This window comes from Melozone crissalis, unplaced genomic scaffold (assembly GCF_028551555.1).
Source record: "Melozone crissalis strain CALT ecotype California unplaced genomic scaffold, PUWL_Pcris_2 ptg000153l_1, whole genome shotgun sequence".
Taxonomy (NCBI): Eukaryota; Metazoa; Chordata; class Aves; order Passeriformes; family Passerellidae; genus Melozone; species Melozone crissalis.
In genome coordinates, this window is record NW_026535924.1 from 44,879 (window position 1) to 64,726 (window position 19,848).

Here is a 19,848-nt window from a genome sequence, read left to right on the forward strand (position 1 = left end):
TATTAATTAAAGCTTTAAGAAGCCACCTGTGTGTATAAAAATGCAAAGCCAGAAAACAAACCCATCACATTCTGTGCAGCCTGATGGGCCAAATTTTCCTATTTTTAGTTCCTCACTTGATTAAACTCCCCTCATTTCATACAGATATTTATTAAAGCTTTGAGAAGCCATCCGTGTGTATAACCACAGCAAGCACCAGCGATTTCAGAGCGGTGCAGCATCACCTGCTTTGCACTTCAACACCCAACAGCCAAAAAAACCCCATCAATTTAGGCAAGTGTGAAAACCAGCACCATTTGGGAGAGGAAACTGGACTTGGGAGGGTGTTTGGGAATTAAAACTGGACTTGGGAGGGTGTTTGGGAATTAAAGCTGGACTTGGGAGGGTGTTTGGGAATTAAAACTGGACTTGGGAGGGTGTTTGGGAATTGAAACTGGACTTGGGAGGGTGTTTGCCCCACTGCACTCACCATGGCTGCCTGGCAAAGACCCCGCACCTTTTCTTTCTTCCGATTCCGATTTCATTCCAGTGACAGGAAAAGCTGGTGGAGGCATCAACTGCCTGTTGAAAACAAGATTTTTTTCTTTTTGAAACCAAGCTAAGAGTCAAAAGTAATAAAAATCAAATTTCTACCTCAGATCTTGGTGTGAGGAGTTGAATTTTAAATTCCCTGACTCTTCCAGTGACTGTGAATGGATGGATGGAGGGATGATGGATGGATGATGGATGGATGATGGATGGATGGATGGATGGATGGATGGATGGATGGATGATGGATGGATGGATGGATGATGGATGGATGGATGGATGGATGATGGATGGATGATGGATGGATGGATGGATGATGGATGGATGGATGGATGGATGGATGGATGGATGGATGGATGATGGATGGATGGATGATGGATGGATGATGGATGGATGGATGGATGGATGGATGGATGATGGATGGATGATGGATGGATGGATGGATGGATGGATGATGGATGGATGGATGGATGGATGGATGGATGGATGATGGATGGATGATGGATGGATGGATGGATGATGGATGGATGGATGGATGGATGGATGATGGATGGATGATGGATGGATGATGGATGGATGATGGATGGATGGATGGATGATGGATGGATGGATGATGGATGGATGGATGGATGGATGATGGATGGATGGATGGATGGATGGATGGATGGATGATGGATGGATGGATGGATGATGGATGGATGGATGGATGGATGGATGGATGATGGATGGATGGATGGATGGATGGATGATGGATGGATGGATGATGGATGGATGGATGATGGATGGATGGATGGATGGATGGATGATGGATGGATGGATGGATGGATGGATGATGGATGGATGATGGATGGATGATGGATGGATGATGGATGATGGATGGATGATGGATGGATGGATGATGGATGGATGGATGGATGATGGATGGATGATGGATGGATGGATGGATGATGGATGGATGGATGATGGATGGATGGATGATGGATGGATGGATGATGGATGGATGATGGATGGATGATGGATGATGGATGGATGATGGATGGATGGATGGATGATGGATGGATGATGGATGGATGGATGATGGATGGATGGATGATGGATGGATGGATGGATGGATGGATGATGGATGGATGGATGGATGGATGGATGGATGATGGATGGATGATGGATGGATGGATGATGGATGGATGGATGATGGATGGATGACGGATGGATGGATGGATGGGGGATGGATGGATGGATGGATGATGGATGGATGGATGATGGATGGATGACGGATGGATGGATGATGGATGGATGGATGGATGGATGATGGATGGATGGATGGATGGATGATGGATGGATGATGGATGGATGATGGATGGATGGATGATGGATGGATGATGGATGGATTGATGATGGATGGATTGATGATGGATGGATTGATGATGGATGGATGGATGGATGATGGATGATGGATGGATGGATGGATGATGGATGGATGGATGGATGATGGATGGATGGATGATGGATGGATGATGGATGGATGATGGATGGATGGATGATGGATGGATGGATGATGGATGGATAATGGACGGACAGATGGACAGTCAGATGGGGAAGGAACTGGCCGCATGTCCATGTCCCAAGAGTTACAACCCCAGCTCAATGTCCAAGCTGAAACCAGCAACAAGTGGTGCCCTTGAGGGTCTGTGCTGGGCCAGCACAATGCAGTGTGTGACAGTGGCAAAACACCAGACCCACACCAAGACTTAGGAGTGGAAATGCAGCAATTTTCATTCTGCAGCATCAAAAGGCAACCCTTGCATCCCTTCTCCTTAAAAATACCCAACCCAAAATACAAAAAAACCCACCCACAACCAAACAATTCCCAAATCAGAGGAGGTAACACAAAACCCATCTGTGAAAAAAATCCCACCCACAACCAAATAATTCCCAAATCCCAGAAGAGAACACAAAACACATCTGGGAAAAAATCCCACCCACAACCAAACAACCCCCAAATCAGAGAAGATAACACAAAACACAACTGTGAAAAAATCCCACCCACAACCAAAAAATTCCCAAATCCCAGAAGAGAACACAAAACACATCTGGGAAAAAAACCCACCCACAACCAGATAATTCCTAAATCAAAGATAACACCAAACACATCTGGGAAAAAATCCCACCCACAACCAAATAATTCCCAAATCAGAGAACACAAAACACATCTGGGAAAAAATCCCACCCACAACCAAATAATTCCCAAATCAGAGAACACAAAACCCATCTGTGAAAAAAACCCACCCACAACCAAATAATTCCTAAATCAAAGATAACACCAAACACATCTGGGGAAAAAACCCACCCACAACCAAATAATTCCGAAATCAGAGAAAATAACGCAAAACACATCTGTGAAAAAATCCCACCCACAACCAAATAATTCCTAAATCAAAGATAACACCAAACACATCTGGGGAAAAAACCCACCCACAACCAAATAATTCCGAAATCAGAGAAAATAACGCAAAACACATCTGTGAAAAAATCCCACCCACAACCAAAAAATTGCCAAATCAGAGAACACCAAACCCATCTGGGAAAAAAACCCACCCACAACCAAATAATTCCCAAATCCCAGAAGAGAACAGAAAACACATCTGGGAAAAAAATCCCACCCACAACCAAATAATTCCCAAATCAGAGAACACCAAACACATCTCAGAAATAAGCTCTGCACGAGAACCTGCCCGTGATTCCTCACTCACCTGTCCCTCTCTCTCTCCTTTCCTGAGGAACTCGCTGCCTTCGCCGCGGCTCCCTCGATTTCGCTCGGACTGGAGAAGCCTGTACCTAAATTAGTCATATGAATGGGTCCATGCTATGAGCAGAAAAACACACGGCATTAGCAAATCTACAACTACGACAAAAAGCTCCAGCTCCTTAATGATACTGTTAGGAAACCCAACCTTTCAGAGCCAACTAGCAGGAGGAATGTCTAAGCAGCACTTTCTCCTAAAAATATCTGAGGGCAGCTTTCTCCTAAAAAATAGCTGAGTGGTGGGAAACCACTCTGGAAAATTCCTCACCACCCTGTCAGCAGTTCAGGATAATAAAGAGAGCTGCTCCCCTCATGGATCACCTATCAGCTCCTCAGCCTGCTAATTGTGAGCACTGCACAGAGCTGGTGCCACACGAATCTGTTTGAGATTCTAACATCAGCTCTAACACACACGGGCAGCTCCTTATTGCCTCCAGGCAAAGCTTTTATTAAGGGAAAACACCAGAGAAACATTTACAGGCACTCCCTTTGCTCTCATGCAAATGGGGAAAACTCAAAATGATTTTTCTTAGAATCCTCTAACTACCTAAAAATTATTTTTCTTAGAATCATCTAACTACCTAAAAATTATTTTTCTTAAAGCCATCTAACTACCTAAAAATTATTTTTCTTAAAGCCATCTAACTACCTAAAAATTATTTTTCTTAAGGTCATCTAACTACATAAAATTATTTTTCTTAAAGTCATCTAACTACATAAAATTATTTTTCTTAAAGTCATCTAACTGCATAAAATCATTTTTCTTAAAGTCATCTAGCTACCTAAATAATTAACTTTTTAAGCTAAGCTTCTTGAAATCCTCTCAAGTGTAACCTGCAAGGTAAATGGGAAAAACTAGACGTTATTACATTTCCCTCCCTCAAAAAGCCCACCTAAAAATCCCAAAAAAATTTCCAATAAAGCCCCAAATAATTTCTGTTTAAGCCAAGCAGCCCCACACTCTTGCCATGTCTGTGAGCTGGATGCAGCACTCATCTTTGGCAAGGGCTGAGGGTGTGGAAAGCAGCTGGAATTAATTAATTAACAGATTTATAGAGCAGTGCATCCACCCAGAGACACCAAAATGTGAGTTCTGTGTGCTTTCTGTCCTGCTCCAACAACCTGGGCTAACAAAACCCAACCTCTGCCTGGTGAGGGAAGGAAAATTGCAGATTTTATTCCACCTGGTAGCCCAGCAGTCCTGACTCTCTCTCATCCGGCAGCTCCTCGGTGAAGCGTCGCTTTTGGCCCTGGGCATGGGGCTGCACCTGGGGCTGGCTCCCAGCTGGCATGCTGGCTTTGACTGGGGCAGCAGGGAGGAAAGGAGCACTCAGGGGACTCTGCTGGGCACAAGGCAGGGAGAAAACACAAAAAAATGTCATTATATACATGTGAACCGTTCAGCACTCAGGGGACTCTGCTGGGCACAAGGCAGGGAGAAAACACAAAAAAATGTCATTATATACATGTGAACCATTCAGCACTCAGAGAACTCTGCTGGGCACAAGGCAGGGAGAAAACACAAAAAAATACATTTATATATATGTAAAGTATTCATTCAGCACTCAGAGAACTCTGCTGGGCACAAGGCAGGGAGAAAACACAAAAAAATGTCATTATATACATGTGAAGCATTCATTCAGCGTTCAGAGAACTCTGCTGGGCACAAGGCAGAGAGAAAACACAAAAAAAAAATGTCATTATATACATGTAGAGTATTCATTCAGCACTCAGAGAAAAAAAAAATGTCATTATATACATGTAAAGTATTCATTCAGCACTCAGAGGACTCTGCTGGGCACAAGGCAGAGAGAAAACACAAAAAAAAAGTCATTATATACATGTAAAGTATTCATTCAGCACTCAGAGGGCTCTGCTGGGCAAAAGGCAGAGTGAAAACACAAAAAAATGTCATTATATACATGTAAAGTATATAAGTATTCATTCAGCACTCAGAGGACTCTGCTGGGCACAGGGCAGAGAGAAAACACAAAAAAAATGCCATTATATACGTGTGAAGTATTCATTCAGTACTCAGAGAAAAAAAAAAGTAATTATATACATGTAAAGTATTCATTCAGCACTCAGAAAACTCTGCTGGGCAAAAGGCAGAGAGAAAACACAAAAAAAAATGTAATTATATGCATGTGAAGTATATAAGTATGTAAGTATTCATTCAGTACTCAGAAGACTCTGCTGGGTACAAGGCTGAGTGAAAACACAAAAAAAAAATGTAATTATATACAGGTGAAGTATATAAGTATGTAAGTATTCATTCAGCACTCAGAGAACTCTGCTGGGCAAAAGGCAGGGAGAAAACAAAAAAATACATTTATATACATGTGAAGTATATAAGTATATAAGTATGATGGATGGATGATGGATGGATGGATGGATGATGGATGGATGGATGATGGATGGATGGATGATGGATGGATGGATGGATGGATGGATGGATGATGGATGGATGGATGATGGATGGATGGATGATGGATGGATGGATGGATGGATGGATGATGGATGGATGGATGGATGATGGATGGATGGATGGATGTATGACGGATGGATGGATGGATGATGGATGGATGGATGGATGATGGATGGATGGATGGATGGATGGATGATGGATGGATGGATGGATGATGGATGGATGGATGGATGTATGACGGATGGATGGATGGACGATGGATGGATGATGGATGGATGAATGATGGATGGATGGATGATGGATGGATGATGGATGGATGGATGGATGATGGATGGATGGATGGATGTATGACGGATGGATGGATGGATGATGGATGGATGGATGGATGATGGATGGATGGATGGATGTATGACGGATGGATGGATGGATGATGGATGGATGGATGGATGATGGATGGATGGATGGATGGATGATGGATGGATGATGGATGGATAGACGGATGGATGATGGATGGATGGATGGATGGATGATGGATGGATGGATGGATGGATGGATGATGGATGGATAGACGGATGGATGATGGATGGATAGACGGATGGATGATGGATGGATGGATGGATGGATGATGGATGGATGGATGGATGGATGGATGATGGATGGATGATGGATGGATAGACGGATGGATGATGGATGGATGGATGGATGGATGATGGATGGATGGATGGATGGATGGATGATGGATGGATAGACGGATGGATGATGGATGGATAGACGGATGGATGATGGATGGATGGATGGATGATGGATGGATGGATGGATGGATGGATGATGGATGGATAGACGGATGGATGATGGATGGATAGACGGATGGATGATGGATGGATGATGGATGGATGGATGGATGATGGATGGATGGATGGATGTATGACGGATGGATGGATGTATGATGGATGGATGGATGGATGATGGATGGATGGATGGATGATGGATGGATGATGGATGGATGGATGATGGATGGATGATGGATGGATAGACGGATGGATGATGGATGGATGGATGGATGGATGGATGGATGATGGATGGATGATGGATGGATGGATGATGGATGGATGGATGATGGATGGATGGATGGATGATGGATGGATGGATAGATGGATGGATGGATGGATGATGGATGATGGATGGATGGATGGATGGATGGATGGATGATGGATGGATGATGGATGATGGATGGATGGATAGATGGATGGATGGATGGATGATGGATGATGGATGGATGGATGGATGGATGGATGGATGATGGATGGATGGATGGATGATGGATGGATGGATGGATGGATGATGGATGGATGATGGATGGATGATGGATGGATGATGGATGGATGGATGGATGGATGTATGACGGATGGATGGATGGATGGATGGATGATGGATGGATGGATGGATGGATGATGGATGGATGATGGATGGATGGATGATGGATGGATGATGGATGGATGATGGATGGATGGATGGATGATGGATGATGGATGGATGATGGATGGATGATGGATGGATGATGGATGGATGATGGATGGATGGATGATGGATGATGGATGGATGGATGATGGATGGATGATGGATGGATGGATGGATGGATGTATGACGGATGGATGGATGGATGGATGGATGATGGATGGATGGATGGATGGATGATGGATGGATGATGGATGGATGGATGATGGATGGATGGATGATGGATGATGGATGGATGGATGGATGGATGGATGGATGGATGATGGATGGATGGATGGATGGATGATGGATGGATGATGGATGGATGGATGATGGATGGATGGATGATGGATGGATGGATGGATGGATGGATGATGGATGGATGGATGATGGATGGATGATGGATGGATGGATGATGGATGGATGATGGATGGATGGATGGATGATGGATGATGGATGGATGGATGGATGGATGGATGATGGATGGATGATGGATGGATGGATGATGGATGATGGATGGATGGATGGATGGATGGATGATGGATGGATGATGGATGGATGGATGATGGATGGATGATGGATGGATGGATGGATGATGGATGATGGATGGATGGATGGATGGATGGATGGATGATGGATGGATGGATGGATGATGGATGGATGATGGATGGATGGATGGATGGACAGACGGATGGATAGATGGATGGATGATGGACAGACAGATGGCTGACGTACCTGTCCCGTGCTGGCTGGCGGCTGCACCTGCGCGATGGGGTACTGCGTGGGCACGGGCGGCACGGCCGTGGGCAGCGCCGGCAGCACGCCGGGGGCCAGGGGTACGGCAGGGGGCAGCATGCCCGGCACGCCGTAGGGCGGCTGCACGGGCTGCTGGGGCGGGGGCACCACGGCGTAGCCGGCCTGGTACCCGTTGGAGGGGTAGTAGGAGGGCTGGGAGGGGACGCTGCTGATGGTGGCAGGCTGGGTGAAACCTGCAGAGAGAGACAAAGCGCATCTGAGCTCTGTCCCAGACGCCAACGTGATTAATTCGTGAATTCGAATTAATTATTTAACTATTCGGAATTAATTAATAGTTAATTGTAAATGGGAAAAAGGCTGGAGGCTCAGAGGGGGTTTTTTGTTTGTACCTGCCAAGGGAACGGCAGTGGTGATCTGGTTCACAAATCGGGAGTACTCGGCGTGAACCTGCACGCAATTGCAAAGATTAGAAAAGAAAAATGAAAATACAGAAAATCAAAATGAAAATAGAAATATTGATATTTGTGTAATTCCTCATAATCATGTGAGGGAATGCTGATTAGAAAACTCACAAGGAGAGCAATGACCCAAAGAACAATCCACCAAAATCCCATAAACATCCCCTGATCCCACTGCCCCTGTGGCAAATCATAATAATAATTATATTAATGATTACATATAAAATTATCACAATTGGGCAAAATATAATAATAATAATAATAATAATAATAATAATAATAATAATAATAATAATAATAATAATATACTATTAATAATAAAATATAGTAATTATAACAATATAAAATATAATAATAATAAAATAACAATACAAAAATATAACAATAGAATAATAATAGAATAATAAAATTATAACAATAATTATATTAATAACTATATATAAAATTATTATAATTCGGTAAAATAGAATAATAATAATAGTAATGGTAATAATAATAATAATAATAATATAGTAATAATATAATAATAATGTGAAGTATAATAATATTATAATAATATAAAAACAGTACAAAAAACAGCACAAAAATATAATAATAGAATAAAAATATAGTAATAAAATTATAATAATAATTATATTAATAATTATATATAAAATTATAATAATTGGGTAAAATAGAATAATCATAATTGGTAAAAAAATATAAAAATATAGTAATAATGTAATAATAATATAATAATACAAAAATATAATAATAATACAATATAAAAATATAATAATAGAATAATAACATAGTAATAAAATTGTAAAAATAATTATATTAATAATTATATATAAAATTATTATAATTGGGTAAAATAGAATAATAATATTTGGGGTAATAAGATATACAATATTTCGGTCATATTTGGGATAATAATAAAAGAGAATAAAATAAAAATAATAAAAAATAGTAACAATAAAAATATAATTAAAATAGAATAAAAATATAATAAAATATGGGAAGAAAATGGGAAGAAAATGGGAAGAAATTAATAGGAAAAGAATAGGAAAATATGATAAAATATAATAAAAACATGTAATAATATAAAAATAAAATCTAATACCGAATATAATACTAAAATCCAAAAATGCAATGTGAGATATAATTTTTCATTGTGGCAAATTAATCACTTCAATATTAATTACTTCAATATTATTAATTATTTCAAATAAAAAAGCTCCCAAATATTTCCACAAGAGACTTTGAATCCCAATCTCCATTATCTCAATATTATATTAAATGAAAGATTCTCCAGAATTTTATTTTCATTCATAGAGGAGAAGCTGAGAAATTGAATATTCTCTGAATATGTGGGAGAAATGATGGGGAAAAGGAGAAATGGTGGGGAAAATCTAAAAATTTTCTAGAAAATTCAAAATTTTCTAGGGAAAAAAAAATAAAACATTTTCTAGAAAAATCGAGAATTTTCTAGAAAAATTAAAATCACGAAAATTCAGAATTTTCTAGAAAAAATTAAGAATCTTTTCAAGAAAAATTCAAAATTTTCTAGGAAAAATCAAAAAAGTCAAGAAAATCCAAAATTTTCTAAAAAAACCCAAAAAATTTCAAGAAAATTCAAAATTTTCTAGAAACATCAAAAATTTTTCAAGAAAATTCAAAATTTTCTAGGAAAAAATTAAAATTTTTCTAGAAAATTCAAAATTTTCTAGAAAAAATCTAAAAAAATTTCTAGAAAATTTAAAATTTTCTAGGAAAAAAATCTAAATATTTTCTAGAATTTTTTTCTACACCAATCCCTTTATCTTCCCTAAAGCAGAGTGCAGCTGGAGCAAAAATCCGATTTATTTTTGCAGATATTTCCTTATCCTCAGGAAACATTTGAATTTTTTTCTGCTCAGGAACCATTTGAATTTTTTGCCCCCTAAAATTCCAAAATTCTCCGCTCCTTTCCTGAATAAATGAAAATATTATTTATTCTCTGTACAAGATTTAGAAACTCTTGGAAAGAGAAATTTATTGCTGAAAGCGTCAACAATTCTTTATTGCACATCTCAAAACGATAAAAAAGTTTTGAAATTTTATTTTTGGAAAATATAAAATTTTACTCACAGTTTGCAAGAGGTTCTCACAGAGCTTTTTAGCAGCTGCCAAACCTTCTGGCTTTGGGTGACTGAAAAAAAGAAATCAAATTTTGTTCTTATGGGGAAAAAAAAAAATAATTCTATTTTCTGATGAGAATAAAATAAATTTTGTTCTTATAAAAAAATTATATTTTTTTATGAAAGTAAAATACATTTTGTTCTTATGGGAAAAAAATTCTATTTTCCTATGAAAGTAAAATAAATTTTGTTCTTATGAAAAAAAATTATATTTTTTTATGAAAGTAAAATAAATTTTGTTCTTATGGAAAAAATAATTCTATTTTCTGATGAAAATAAAATAAATTTTGTTCTTATGGAAAAACAATAATTCTATTTTCTGATGAAAACAAAATGAATTTTGTTCTTATGAAAAAAAATTATATTTTTTTATGAAAGTAAAATAAATTTTGTTCTTATGAAAAAAAATTATATTTTTTTAGGAAAATAAAATAAATTTTGTTCTTATAAAAAAATTATATTTTTTTATGAAAATAAAATAAATTTTGTTCTTATGGAAAAAAAAAAATTATATTTTCTGATGAAAATAAAATGAATTTTGTTCTTATGAAAAAAAATTATATTTTTTTATGAAAGTAAAATAAATTTTGTTTTTATGAAAAAAATTATATTTTTTCAGGAAAATAAAATAAATTTTGTTCTTATGGAAAAAAATAATTCTATTTTCTGATGAAAATAAAATAAATTTTGTTCTTATGAAAAAAAATTATATTTTTTTATGAAAGTAAAATAAATTTTGTTTTTATGAAAAAAATTATATTTTTTCAGGAAAATAAAATACATTTTGTTCTTATGGAAAAAAATAATTCTATTTTCTGATGAAAATAAAATAAATTTTGTTCTTATGAAAAAAAAATATATTTTTTTATGAAAGTAAAATAAATTTTGTTTTTATGAAAAAAATTATATTTTTTCAGGAAAATAAAATAAATTTTGTTCTTGTGGAAAAAAATAATTCTATTTTCTGATGGAAATAAAATAAATTTTGTTCTTATGAAAAAAAATTATATTTTTTTATGAAAATAAAATACATTTTGTTCTTATGGGAAAAAAATTATATTTTCCTATGAAAGTAAAATAAATTTTGTTCTTATGAAAAAAAATTATATTTTTTTATGAAAGTAAAATAAATTTTGTTCTTATGGAAAAAATAATTCTATTTTCTGATGAAAATAAAATAAATTTTGTTCTTATGGAAAAACAATAATTATATTTTCTGATGAAAATAAAATGAATTTTGTTCTTATGAAAAAAAATTATATTTTTTTATGAAAGTAAAATAAATTTTGTTCTTATGAAAAAAAATTATATTTTTTTAGGAAAATAAAATAAATTTTGTTCTTATAAAAAAATTATATTTTTTTATGAAAATAAAATAAATTTTGTTCTTATGGAAAAAAAATAATTATATTTTCTGATGAAAATAAAATGAATTTTGTTCTTATGAAAAAAAATTATATTTTTTTATGAAAGTAAAATAAATTTTGTTTTTATGAAAAAAATTATATTTTTTCAGGAAAATAAAATAAATTTTGTTCTTATAAAAAAATTATATTTTTTTATGAAAATAAAATAAATTTTGTTCTTATGGAAAAAAAAAATCATATTTTCTGATGAAAATAAAATGAATTTTGTTCTTATGAAAAAAAATTATATTTTTTTATGAAAGTAAAATAAATTTTGTTTTTATGAAAAAAATTATATTTTTTCAGGAAAATAAAATAAATTTTGTTCTTATGGAAAAAAATAATTCTATTTTCTGATGGAAATAAAATAAATTTTGTTCTTATGAAAAAAAATTATATTTTTTTATGAAAGTAAAATACATTTTGTTCTTATGGGAAAAAAATTATATTTTCCTATGAAAGTAAAATAAATTTTGTTCTTATGAAAAAAAATTATATTTTTTTATGAAAGTAAAATAAATTTTGTTCTTATGGAAAAAATAATTCTATTTTCTGATGAAAATAAAATAAATTTTGTTCTTATGGAAAAACAATAATTATATTTTCTGATGAAAATAAAATGAATTTTGTTCTTATGAAAAAAAATTATATTTTTTTATGAAAGTAAAATAAATTTTGTTTTTATGAAAAAAATTATATTTTTTCAGGAAAATAAAATAAATTTTGTTCTTATGGAAAAAAATAATTCTATTTTCTGATGGAAATAAAATAAATTTTGTTCTTATGAAAAAAAATTATATTTTTTTAGGAAAATAAAATAAATTTTGTTCTTATAAAAAAATTATATTTTTTTATGAAAATAAATACATTTTGTTCTTATGGAAAAAAATAATTCTATTTTCTGATGGAAATAAAATAAATTTTGTTCTTATGAAAAAAAAATATATTTTTTTATGAAAGTAAAATAAATTTTGTTCTTATGAAATAAAATTATATTTTTTTAGGAAAATAAAATAAATTTTGTTCTTATAAAAAAATTATATTTTTTTATGAAAATAAAATACATTTTGTTCTTATGGAAAAAATAATTCTATTTTCTGATGGAAATAAAATAAATTTTGTTCTTATGAAAAAAAATTATATTTTTTTATGAAAGTAAAATAAATTTTCTTCTTATGGAAAAAAAATAATTCTATTTTCTGACGGAAATAAAAGAAATTTTGTTCTTATTAATTAATTAATTAAATTTTAAAAATTCAGAAGAAGAAAATTTCTGGCAAATTTGGGAGCTCCTTCTTTGCCCTATCAGCCCTTATCGGTTTAGAGATCTCCAAAGTTAAATCAGGTTCAAAAATTTATTTAATTTGCATTAAATCAGTCCAAATGAAGAATTCCCCATTTAAAACAATTAATTTTAAAGGGATTTTAAAAATTGATTTTAAAGGGATTTTTTTTTTAATTGATATTTTATGGGATCTTTAAAAATGCATTTTTAATGGATTTTTAATGTTTTTTTTTTTGAATGGATTTTTTTAAAATGGATTTTTAAACAAGATTTTTTAAATGGATTTTTATGGGATTTTTAAAATGGATTTTTATTAGATTTTTAAATGGATTTTAATGGGATTTTTTAAAATGGATTTTAATGGGATTTTTTAAAATGGATTTTTTATGGGATTTTTTTAAATGGGTTTTTTTAAATGGGTTTTTTATGGGTTTTTATAAAATGGATTTTAATGGGATTTTTAAAATGGATTTTTATGGGATTGTTTTGGAAATCGATATTTAAAACAGATTTTTATGGGATTTTTTCAATGGACTTTTATGGGATTTTTAAAATTTCTTTTTTATGGGGTTTTTTTGAAATGGATTTTTATGGGATGTTTTAAAATGGATATTTAAAATAGATTTTTATGGGATTTTGTCAAATGGATTTTTATGGGATTTTTAAAATAGATTTTTATGGGATTTTTTTTAATGGGATTTTTTTTTTAAATGGATTTTAATGGGATTTTTTTTATAAATTGATTTTATTGGGATTTTTAATGGATTTTTATGGGATTTTTTAAAATGGATTTTATGGGATTTTTTAAATGGATTTTTATGGGATTTTTTAAATGGATTTTTAATGAATTTTTTAAAATTGATTTTTATGGGATTTTTTAAAAAATGGATATTTAAAATGTATTTTTATGGGACTTTTAACTGGATTTTTATGGGATTTTTTTATAAATGGATTTTAATGGGATTTTTTTATAAACGGATTTTTAATGGGATTTTTTTATAAACTGATTTTTATGGGATTTTTTATAAATGGATTTTTAATGGGATTATTTTATAAATGGATTTTTAATGGAATTTTTTAAAATTTGATTTTAATGGGATTTTTTAAAATTTGATTTTAATGGGATTTTTTAGATTTGATTTTTATGGAATTTTTTAAAATTTGATTTTTATGGGATTTTTTTTTAAATAGATTTTTATGGGATTTTTTAAATTTATTTTTATGGGATTTTTAAAAAATGGATATTTAAAATGTATTTTTATGGGACTTTTAAATGGATTTTTATGGGACTTTTAAATGGATTTTTATGGGATTTTTTTTAATGCATTTTAATAGGATTTTTTTTAATGGATTTTAATGGAATTTTTTTATAAATTGATTTTTAATAGGACTTTTTAATGGATTTTAATGGGATTTTTTAATGGATTTTTAATGGGATTTTTTTATAAATGGATTTTTAATGGGATTTTTTTATAAACTGATTTTTATGGGATTTTTTATAAATGGATTTTTAATGGGATTATTTTATAAATGGAGTTTTAATGGAATTTTTTAAAATTTGATTTTAATGGGATTTTTTTAAATTTTATTTTAATGGGATTTTTTAAATTTGATTTTTATGGGATTTTTTAAAATGGATTTTTAATGGAATTTTTTTAAATTTGATTTTTATGGGATTTTTTTAAAATTTGATTTTTATGGGATTTTTTAAAATTGATTTTAAAAAAATGGATATTTAAAATGGATTTTTATGGGATTTTTTTATAAGTGGATTTTTAATGGGATTTTTTTATAAATAGATTTTAATGGGATTTTTTAATAAACGGATTTTTAACGGGATTTTTTTATAAACTGATTTTTATGGGATTTTTTTATAAATGGATTTTTAATGGGATTTTTTAAATGGACTTTAATGGGATTTTTTTTTTAATTTGATTTTTACAGGATTTTTTTTAATTGATTTTTAAAAAAATGGATATTTAAAATGCATTTTTATGGGACTTTTAAATGGATTTTTATGGGACTTTTAAATGGATTTTTATGGGATTTTTTTAATGCATTTTAATGGGATTTTTTTTTAATTTGATTTTTACAGGATTTTTTTTAATTGATTTTTAAAAAAATGGATATTTAAAATGTATTTTTATGGGACTTTTAAATGGATTTTTATGGGATTTTTTTAATGCATTTTAATGGGATTTTTTAAAATGGATTTTAATGGAATTTTTTTATAAATTGATTTTTAATGGGATTTTTTAAATGGATTCTAATGGGATTTTTTTTAATGGATTTTAATGGGATTTTTTAATGGATTTTAATGGGATTTTTTTTAAATGGATTTTAATGGGATTTTTTCATAGATGGATTTTTTAATGGGATTTTTTTCATAGATGGATTTTTATGGGATTTTTTTAATGCATTTTAATGGGATTTTTCTAAAATAGATTTTTTTAATGGGATTTTTTTGAAAAATGGATTTTAATGGGATTTTTTTTTTTTTTTTAATGGATTTTAATGGGATTTTTTTTTATAAATTGATTTTTAATGGGATTTTTTTTTGACTGCCCACACCTGATGTAGATGTACATGGGTTCAAAGGCCTCTCTGCCCGACGCCGGCTCGATGCACCCCGAGCCTTTCCCTCGCAGGAAAACTTTGGCCCCAGTTTCGATCTGGATGTGCTGCAGGTAGGAGCAGCCGGGCCCCTCCACCTTCTCCTTGACATTGAAAGTGGGCACAGCGTGTTCCAGCCCCACAAACAGCTTGTCCTGCACGTAATGCATCTGCAAAAAACAGCAAAATTGTCATTTTTTAATTTAATTTCACCGAGGGCAGACTGAAGGGTTCAGTGGCAGATCCAAAAATATCAGTAAAAATTGATTTCGATTTCAATGTAAACACCTTCTGCAGGCTTTTATCAGCAAACAGCTTGTCCTGGGCATAATGCATCTGTAAAAAACAGCAAAATTTAAATTTTTTAATTTAATTTCACTGAGGGCAGACAGAAGGGTTCAGTGGCAGATGTAAAAATTGCCTTATATTTCAAATTAAACACCTTCTGCAGGGTTCTGTCAGCAAACAGCTTGTCCTGGACATAATGCAACTGGAAATGAACAGCAAAATTTTAATATTTTAATTTTAATTTCACTGAGGGCAGACATCCCATTGCTGGGACAGCAGAAGGGTTCAGTGGCAGATACAAAAGTATCAGTAAAAATTGATTTCTATTTCAATGTAAACACTGAAATAAGTAAAAATTGATTTCTATTTCAATGTAAACACCTTCTGCAGGCTTTTCTCAGCAAACAACTTGTCCTGGACATAATGCATCTGTAAAAAACAGGAAAATTTTAATATTTTATTTTTAATTTCACTGAGGGCAGACAGAAGGGTTCAGTGTCAGATGCAAAAACACCAGTTCATAATATTGACTTATATTTCAATGTCAATTCAAAAAATTGATTTCTATTTCAATATAAACACCTTCTGCAGACTTTTATCACAAACAACTTGTCCTGGACATAATGCAACTGGAAATGAACAGCAAAATTTAAATTTTTTAATTTAATTTCACTGAGGGCAGACAGAAGGGTTCAGTGTCAGATGTAAAAATTGCCTTATATTTCAAATTAAACACCTTCTGCAGGGTTCTGTCAGCAAACAGCTTGTCCTGGACATAATACAACTGGAAATGAACAGCAAAATTTTAATATTTTAATTTAATTTCACTGAGGGCAGACATCCCATTGCTGGGACAGCAGAAGGGTTCAGTGGCAGATACAAAAATATCAGTAAAAATTGATTTCGATTTACAATGTAAACACCTACTGCAGGCTTTTATCAGCAAACAGCTTGTCCTGGGCATAATGCATCTGTAAATTAACAGCAAAATTTTAATATTTTAATTTCACTGAGGGCAGACAGAAGGGTTCAGTGTCAGATAGAAAAATATCAGTTCATAATATTGACTTATATTTCAATGTAAATTCAAAATTCAATGTCAATTCAAAAAACTGGTTTCTATTTCAATATAAACACCTTCTGCAGGTTTTTATCAGCACACAACTTGTCCTGGACATAACGCATCTGTAAAAAACAGCAAAATTTAAATTTTTTAATTTAATTTCACTGAGGGCAGACAGAAGGGTTCAGTGTCAGATGCAAAAACACCAGTTCATAATATTGACTTATATTTCAATGTCAATTCAAAAAATTGATTTCTATTTCAATATAAACACCTTCTGCAGACTTTTATCACAAACAACTTGTCCTGGACATAATGCAACTGGAAATGAACAGCAAAATTTAAATTTTTTATTTTAATTTCGCTGAGGGCAGACAGAAGGGTTCAGTGTCAGATGTAAAAATTGCCTTATATTTCAAATTAAACACTTTCTGCACGCTTTTATCTGCAAACAGCTTGTCCTGGACATAATGCATCTGCAAATGAACAGCAAAATTTTAATATTTTATTCTAATTTCAGTGAGGGCAGACAGAAGGGTTCAGTGTCAGATGCAAAAACATCAGTTCATAATATTGACTTATATTTCAATGTAAATTCAAAATTCAATGTCAATTCAAAAAATTGATTTCTATTTCAATGTAAACACTTTCTGCAGGTTTTTATCAGCACACAACTTCTCCTGGACATAATGCAACTGGAAATGAACAGCAAAATTTAAATTTTTTAATTTAATTTCACTGAGGGCAGACAGAAGGGTTCAGTGGCAGATGTAAAAATTGCCTTATATTTCAAATTAAACACCTTCTGCAGGCTTTTCTCAGCACACAGCTTGTGCTGTACATAATGCATGTGGAAATGAACAGCAAAATTTTCATTTTCATTTTCATTTCAGTGAGGACAGACAGACAGAGGGGGTCAGTGTCAGACGGCACAGTGAGCCCTGGGCTTTGCTGCAGGCAGGACTGCTCTCTCCATCCCTTTTCCTTTAGGAGGCCACTGTCAGCTGAGTCTCGCTCTCCAGACTCAGCCTTGTTAGTCCTCCACATTTCACACCACAAGCTGAGGGTGATTTTTTTGGGGCGGTTTTTCAGCTTTTGCGCTGTGATTTTTGTTAATTATTTGGAATAAACAACACGTGACACGTCTCCTTTGTAAAAGGGAAATGTCGTAAGCAGTGACAGGCGATAAAGTTCACTCACCCCTGACTGGAACGGAGGTTTTTGGCCAACAGCCGGAGTGATCTGAGCGATGGGGGCTGGCTGGTGATAAACAGTGACTGTGGCCCCGTTGAACGTGGGGCTGGAGCCCGTGGCTGCCTTCACCACCCCATTGGTGATGATCTCTTTGATTCTGTTCACAGCTCCTGGGGCAGAGAACACAAAATTCATTCTGATTCAGCAGCACAGGGTAAGAACCGTGACATCACGGGGTTGTTTTGCACATTCTGTGATGGGATTGCATCTCCCAGTGGGGCCCGGGGTTTGCATCCCTGGGTGGGATCACAGAGGATCCTGAAGGGCCTGGAGGGTCCCTGCCCAGGAGAGGCTGAGGGAGCTGGGGCTGCTCAGCCTGGAGAGGAGCCCCAGGGAGAGGGACCTCAGCCCTGGGTGTGCCTGGGTGTCTCTGGGTGTCCCCAGATGTCCCTGAGTGTCTCTGAGTGTCCCAATCTGTTCCTGGGTGTTCCCAGGTGTCCCTGTCTGTCCCTGGGTGTCCCAGTCTGTCCCTGGGTGTTCCCGGGTGTCCATGGGTGTCTCTGAATGTCCCTGTCTGTCTCTGGGTGCCTCTGAGTGTCCCTGTATGTCCCTGTAAGTCCCTGGGTGTCTCTGAATGTCCCTGTAAGTCCCTGGGTGTCCCTGTGTGATCCTGTCTGTCCCTGGGTGTTCCCAGTCTGTCCCTGGGTGTCTCTGAGTGTCCCTGTAAATCCCTGGGTGTCCCTGTAAGTCCCTGTCTGTCCCGGGTGTCCCTGAATGTCCCTGGGTGTGCCAGTGTGTTTCTGAGTGTTCCTGGGTGTCCCAGTCTGACCCTGGCTGTCCCTGGCTGTACCCAGGTGTCCCTGTGGGTGTCCCTGACAGTCTCTGAGTGTCCCCAGGTGTCCCAGTCTGTCCCTCGGTGTTCCTGAGTGTCCCAGGGTGTTCCTGAGTGTCCCTGGCTGTCCCCAGGTGTCCTGGGTGTGTCCCTGGGTGTCTCTGAATGTACCTGAGTTTCCCTGTCTGTCCCAGTCTGTCCCAGTCCATCCCAGTCTGTCCCTGTGCCTCTCCCAGTCTGTCCCAGTGTCTGTCCCAGTCTGTCCCAGTGTCTATCCCAGTCTGTCCCAGTCCATCCCAGTGCGCAGAGGTCAGAGCAGCCCCAGGCTCTGCTCCAGGCCCAGCAATGGCCCCAGAGCCACGGGCAGGGCCTGAGCCCAGGAGCTGCCCCTGCCCAGGAGGCAGAACTGCTGCCCTGGGCAGTGCCCAGCCCTGAGCAGAGCCCAGAGAGGCTGTGGGGGCTCCGTGCCTGGGGATCCCAGAGGCACCTGGAGCAGCCCTGAGCCCTGGGGTGTCCCTGTTTGGGGACCCCAGACCCA

At 34.7% G+C, this 19,848-nt stretch overlaps 1 protein-coding gene and 1 non-coding gene across 2 annotated transcripts in view; both read right to left on the reverse strand.

Moving 5' to 3' along the window:
• The window catches only part of KHDC4 (KH domain containing 4, pre-mRNA splicing factor), a 28,323-nt gene that overhangs the window by 2,631 nt on the left and 5,844 nt on the right, over window positions 1-19,848 (reverse strand). Inside the window, exons 6-13 of the mRNA XM_054293510.1 lie at window positions 18,485-18,648; window positions 15,892-16,103; window positions 10,580-10,640; window positions 8,399-8,456; window positions 7,989-8,242; window positions 4,516-4,671; window positions 3,279-3,391; window positions 470-561 (exon numbers count right to left, since the gene is read on the reverse strand). Coding sequence (XP_054149485.1) covers window positions 470-561; window positions 3,279-3,391; window positions 4,516-4,671; window positions 7,989-8,242; window positions 8,399-8,456; window positions 10,580-10,640; window positions 15,892-16,103; window positions 18,485-18,648 — 1,110 coding nt within the window. The remainder of the gene's footprint in view (window positions 1-469; window positions 562-3,278; window positions 3,392-4,515; window positions 4,672-7,988; window positions 8,243-8,398; window positions 8,457-10,579; window positions 10,641-15,891; window positions 16,104-18,484; window positions 18,649-19,848) is intronic.
• Window positions 18,202-18,330, reverse strand: LOC128948746 (small Cajal body-specific RNA 4). Its single transcript, XR_008484155.1, has one exon. It is a non-coding gene; the product is annotated as a small Cajal body-specific RNA 4 (non-coding RNA).